Consider the following 5,000-nt stretch of genomic DNA (forward strand, 5'->3'; position numbering starts at 1 on the left):
CCATGTTCACGCTTCATTCTGTTGGCATTGCTTAGTTTTCATCGTGAAGTACCGGATTATACATTTAAGCGACTATGTGAAAGCAGTTGGTGGCATTCAGTTATTTTCGTCTCGTCCTCTCGAAATATTAATATTTAATCTACAGAGTTCATTCTTTAAAACTTCTTTAAAACGCGATTTCACCGAATTTCACTAAAAAACATCGTGACCGTTTCTTTTTCCTCTTCTTGGTTTTCCGCTGTTTTTAGTCGGTTTACCATGAAGATGATAAGGCACATCTTAAGCAAATGAGAAACTTAACATGATAAAAGATATAATAATTACGATCGTTTTGTGAGTCACCCACTTGCGAATCTGAAAGAGCTTGATGACAATACAGCCGCCTGATTGAATGAAAACTCTTACCTATATCGCTCACTGCGACATATTTAGTAACTGTCAATCAATTCAAGTGCAGCCGGAAAGAAATGTGAAATATGCTTTTGAATTTTCATCAAAATTTAGCCGTCAGAATTCTAGATCATGCAAATTTGTTCGAGTTAAAGCCGACGGGCAGCTGTTTGGCATAACTAACCAAGCGGGACTTTCCTAACTACACAAGGTTTTCACGAAAACCGTTGTGGTTGCCCGGGTGAACATGTGAAATGTGATGTGGAAATTGTCAGCAGGGATTGACCATGTCTCAGGCTGATAGAAGAACCCAAGTTGCATCACCAGGAGGAGAAACCGTGCCCAATTATGGGGAATTATTCAACCCTGAAGAAGATGCAGTCGAGTCGCAAACGTCGCCTTTGACAAGCGAACAACCGAACGCGAGTGCCACTTGGTTTGATAGGCTTCGATCGAGTGTCGGGGTGAACCGAAACCTTCTTCTTTACAAGGTGTTTTATTTCTTTTATTTTGCAGCTCTTGGAAGCCTTTTGCCCTATCTGTCCTTGTATTTTAAACATTCTCTGTTACTACCCGCTTATTATGTTGGTATTGTGCTGTCTGTTAAACCGTTTTGCCTGTTCGTCAGTGCGCCTATTTGGGGAACTATTGCCGACAAGTTCAACCAAGTCAGAACGGTGCTATTAGTGGCCATATTCAGTTGTATCGTTATGAATCTTCTTATTGCCGTAGTACCTCCAGTAGGGGTACATTGTCTAAGTGATGTACATAACAAACTCAACCTAAAACACCATCATAATCAAAGCCATTCGACCGATCACTTTGGGAATTTAACACAAGCAGATAAAAGAGCCCGAATCTCTATTGGCAACACGGAAATGTGGAATGAAGCTTGGCTATTTGACCTTTACACTGCAAGCGAACCTAAGCTTTACAAGAATGCCAAAGTGATTTTTGTCATCATTTTGGTGATCACAATTATCGGCGAACTGATCGGAGCTACATCCAATACTCTTGCTGATGTCGCTACTTTTCAGAATCTGGAAAACCGTCCATTTTATTACGGAGAGCAGCGTCTGTGGGGTGAAATTGGTTGGGGATTAACCGCCTTCATCACTGGTTCCATTGTGCAAAGCAAGTACCGAAAACAGACCGATATCTGTCCTGAAGATGTCTTCGATATTTATCGGCCTTTCTTTTACGTGAATGCAGTTCTTATGGCAGTGGCACTGTTTGTTTCAACGCGGTTCAAGTTCCAAAGTGCTGAGAAATATGGCAGTGAGAGGTGCTCACTAGCCAAGAGTCTTCAAATTTTCACAAAACCCGAGTACGCTATATTCGGTGCCATTGCGCTTTTCTTGGGTTTCGCGCTTGGATCAGCTGAGACGTTCTTATTCGTTCACTTGGTGGAGCTCGGTGCCTCCCCGTCCTTGTTTAGCGGGCTTGTTGCGGTTCACTGCATTTCAAACGTGACTGTTTACTACTTTTCTCCGTACTTCTTGGATGTAACTGGCCATATAAAGATGCTCCTTGCCGGTCTACTGACATACGCCCTGACATTTTACTACTTCTCCGCCATCGAAAATCCGTGGCTGGTACTCCCCATCGAATTTCTCCGTGGCCTTTGCTCTGCGTCCGTTTGGTGCGCGTTGGCAACTTATGTTGGCACACCACCTCGAATAGGCGCCACTCTACAAGGCATCTTGCACGGGCTGTATTATGGACTGGGTAAAGGCCTCGGACAGTTGATAGGCGGTATCTTGATCCATACTTATGGTATAAATCCATATTTTCGCTACTTTGCGTTGGCTGATCTATTGGTTATGGTTGTTGTTGCCTTATTGACGCCTTATTTGCTTTCACATCCTACAATTTGGATGTCCTTATCCGGTTACAGTGCACTGAACAACGAACAACCTGCAGAATGCTGCCCGAGATTCTACCAATTGCTGGGCTTCCCACCAACCAAAAAATTCCCCAAGGAAGAAGATCAATAAAGTCATTTTAGTGCCCTCTAAAACAAGTATTAAACATTTGTTGGGATAAATATAATATTATATCTTGAAATCATCCATAAGTTGAAAAAAGTGAGAATTTTATTTCGGACCTGAATCATCTATTACACTTGAGTAAAAAAGAAAGAATTATTTTATTTTCTTAATGGAAAGAGTGGAAGACTACGCCTCCTAAATCATGTAATGTTCTTATATTTTCTTAGTCGTTTCACAGAGTTTTTTGTCTTCCTTTCCGTGGAAAAATATATTTCCTTTTAGTTGTAGATTGGTTTCTCAAAACGATATCTCCCACAGTCGAATTATTTTGAAAGCTGGCGTCAGGAAGTAATATTTTTCGTTTACGTTATATGTATCAGTATTGACCGAAAAGAAAAATTAGCAGTTTTTTTCTCAAGGAAAATTTGCGGGTAAAAATACGTTTTTCTTTTCGCTTGTAATTGGTTTGTGAGAACTAACAATGTCAATATTAAGCTCTTGTGTAAATATGCATAAAAAGCATATGCGTCATTATATTGGAAAAAGGTAATATTGTGATGCATTATTTGTAGTTTTATTCCACTTTAATTACGTCGTTTCCAAACAACGGAAATAATATGTCTTTCAAGGAAGAGCAATTATTGAAGATTGTACGTATATATATATATATATATACCGTAGAATGAAGAAATGAAACTCATCCCGTTAATCAACTGATTAATTATAGCGAATGAAAAACATGAAGAATTGCCCTGAGCGGGATTTGAACCCACGTCCCCCTGAATACCGGTAGGGTGTGATGACCACTACACCATCAGGACAACCACGCTGGCAACGCAGCTATCGAGACAGTGAATTGGCCTATCGTGAGTATCCCGGGATTCTTTCACGGGTGGGATGGGAAAGCCTAAACCCCTTCATAGCCTTAAACCTAAGGATCGACTAACGATTCACAGGCAAACACCAACTTAGGCATCAGCTAATCAGAGCGATCAAGTTAATGATGCAGGCTTATTTATATAGACCGTAGAATGAAGAAATGAAACCCATCCCGTTAATCAACCGATTAATTATAGCGAATGAAAAACATGAAGAATTGCCCTGAGCGGGATTTGAACCCACGTCCCCCTGAATACCGGTAGGGTGTGATGACCACTACACCATCAGGACAACCAAGCTGGCAACGCAGCTATCGAGACAGTGAATTGGCCTATCGTGAGTATCCCGGGATTCTTTCACGGGTGGGATGGGAAAGCCTAAACCCCTTCATAGCCTTAAACCTAAGGATCGACTAACGATTCACAGGCAAACACCAACTTAGGCATCAGCTAATCAGAGCGATCAAGTTAATGATGCAGGCTTATTTATATAGACCGTAGAATGAAGAAATGAAACCCATCCCGTTAATCACCTGATTAATTATAGCGAATGAAAAACATGAAGAATTGCCCTGAGCGGGATTTGAACATTCTCCTCGATTTAACACGTGCCATATTACATCCAATCGATTCCAATCCTTAGACGAAGCCAAAAAGCAGAAAACTGACGCAATGTCCTTAGTGCCATATGTTCGTATCTCTTAGTTCAATCATGATTCTGAGCCTTATAAGAATTGTCATGTAAATAGAATCACTCCTATAGAGGTTTTGCACGGAAGCCGTGTTGCATGGCAGGAACAACAGATTATTTTTCCTTTAGGAGCAAATGTTCTTTCTAATGCAAAACATTTTCATTGTTCCAGCCATGCAACAAGGCTGCCGTGCAAAACCTCTATTCATGATATTGTTGAAATCAGGAACCCGTTGAAATAAAAGACTACAACTACGCCCTTTGTGCGCTCGCGTCAAGTTATGGTTGATTCTCCTTCGTTTTCCCTCGTTGAAAACAATAAACTGTTGCTTTCGCTTGCTTATGAATTTCCGGATTTGGATGTCAATATTGCGATAGTAGCTTACTTTATTTTTTGGCGTTCACGGAACAAAAGAAATGATGGTAGTTGTTGCGGGCTCAAAAGTTTGACCAGTTTCAAACTTAGTGCTACAGCTCCAGACAACATGCAACACTGTGCGAACGGAGGCAACAAGTAACAAACAACAACGTTGGGAGTTGATGGCCAACAATGTTGCGCCCGTTTTAACGCCAGGGGCCTAAATATGAAGACTGAAAAGCTGATGTTTCGAGCTGTAGATTTTTTTCAAATGATATAAACAAATTTCCGTGTTTCAAATACCCACCAATCAGCAGCACTCTTTATTAAGAAACTAATCCCATTTTGTTTATTGCGCTTGGCTGTCTGTTACAAAGGAAAGAAATAGAGGATGTTACATTGCCGCGCGGAGATACAAAATTTCTCTTCGAGTGTTGGAAAATATTTTACGAACGAGCATAGCGTACGAGTGAAATATTTTTTAACACAAGAAGGGAAATTTCGTATCTTCAAGCGGCCATGTAATATTCTATTTATTATATAAACACCAATGAAATACTAAATCATTTCACGAAAGGCGTGATTTTCATATGTAACCATAGCAACAGAGTGATCTTTTTAAGTGTGAAGAAAAGGCTTCACGTGTGAAGATATCATGTTTTCGCGTGAAAGCTCACTTGGTATTTCATTGG

At 40.5% G+C, this 5,000-nt stretch overlaps 1 protein-coding gene across 1 annotated transcript; it reads left to right on the forward strand.

Moving 5' to 3' along the window:
- Positions 1–477: 477 nt before the first annotated feature.
- Positions 478–3,090, forward strand: LOC137967958 (major facilitator superfamily domain-containing protein 6-like). Its single transcript, XM_068814560.1, has one exon. The coding sequence runs from the start codon at positions 678–680 to the stop codon at positions 2,385–2,387; it is 1,710 nt and encodes a 569-aa protein (XP_068670661.1). The 5' UTR covers positions 478–677; the 3' UTR covers positions 2,388–3,090.
- The last annotated feature ends 1,910 nt before the right edge of the window (positions 3,091–5,000 follow it).

Source organism: Montipora foliosa, chromosome 8 (assembly GCF_036669935.1).
Source record: "Montipora foliosa isolate CH-2021 chromosome 8, ASM3666993v2, whole genome shotgun sequence".
Taxonomy (NCBI): domain Eukaryota; kingdom Metazoa; phylum Cnidaria; class Anthozoa; order Scleractinia; family Acroporidae; genus Montipora; species Montipora foliosa.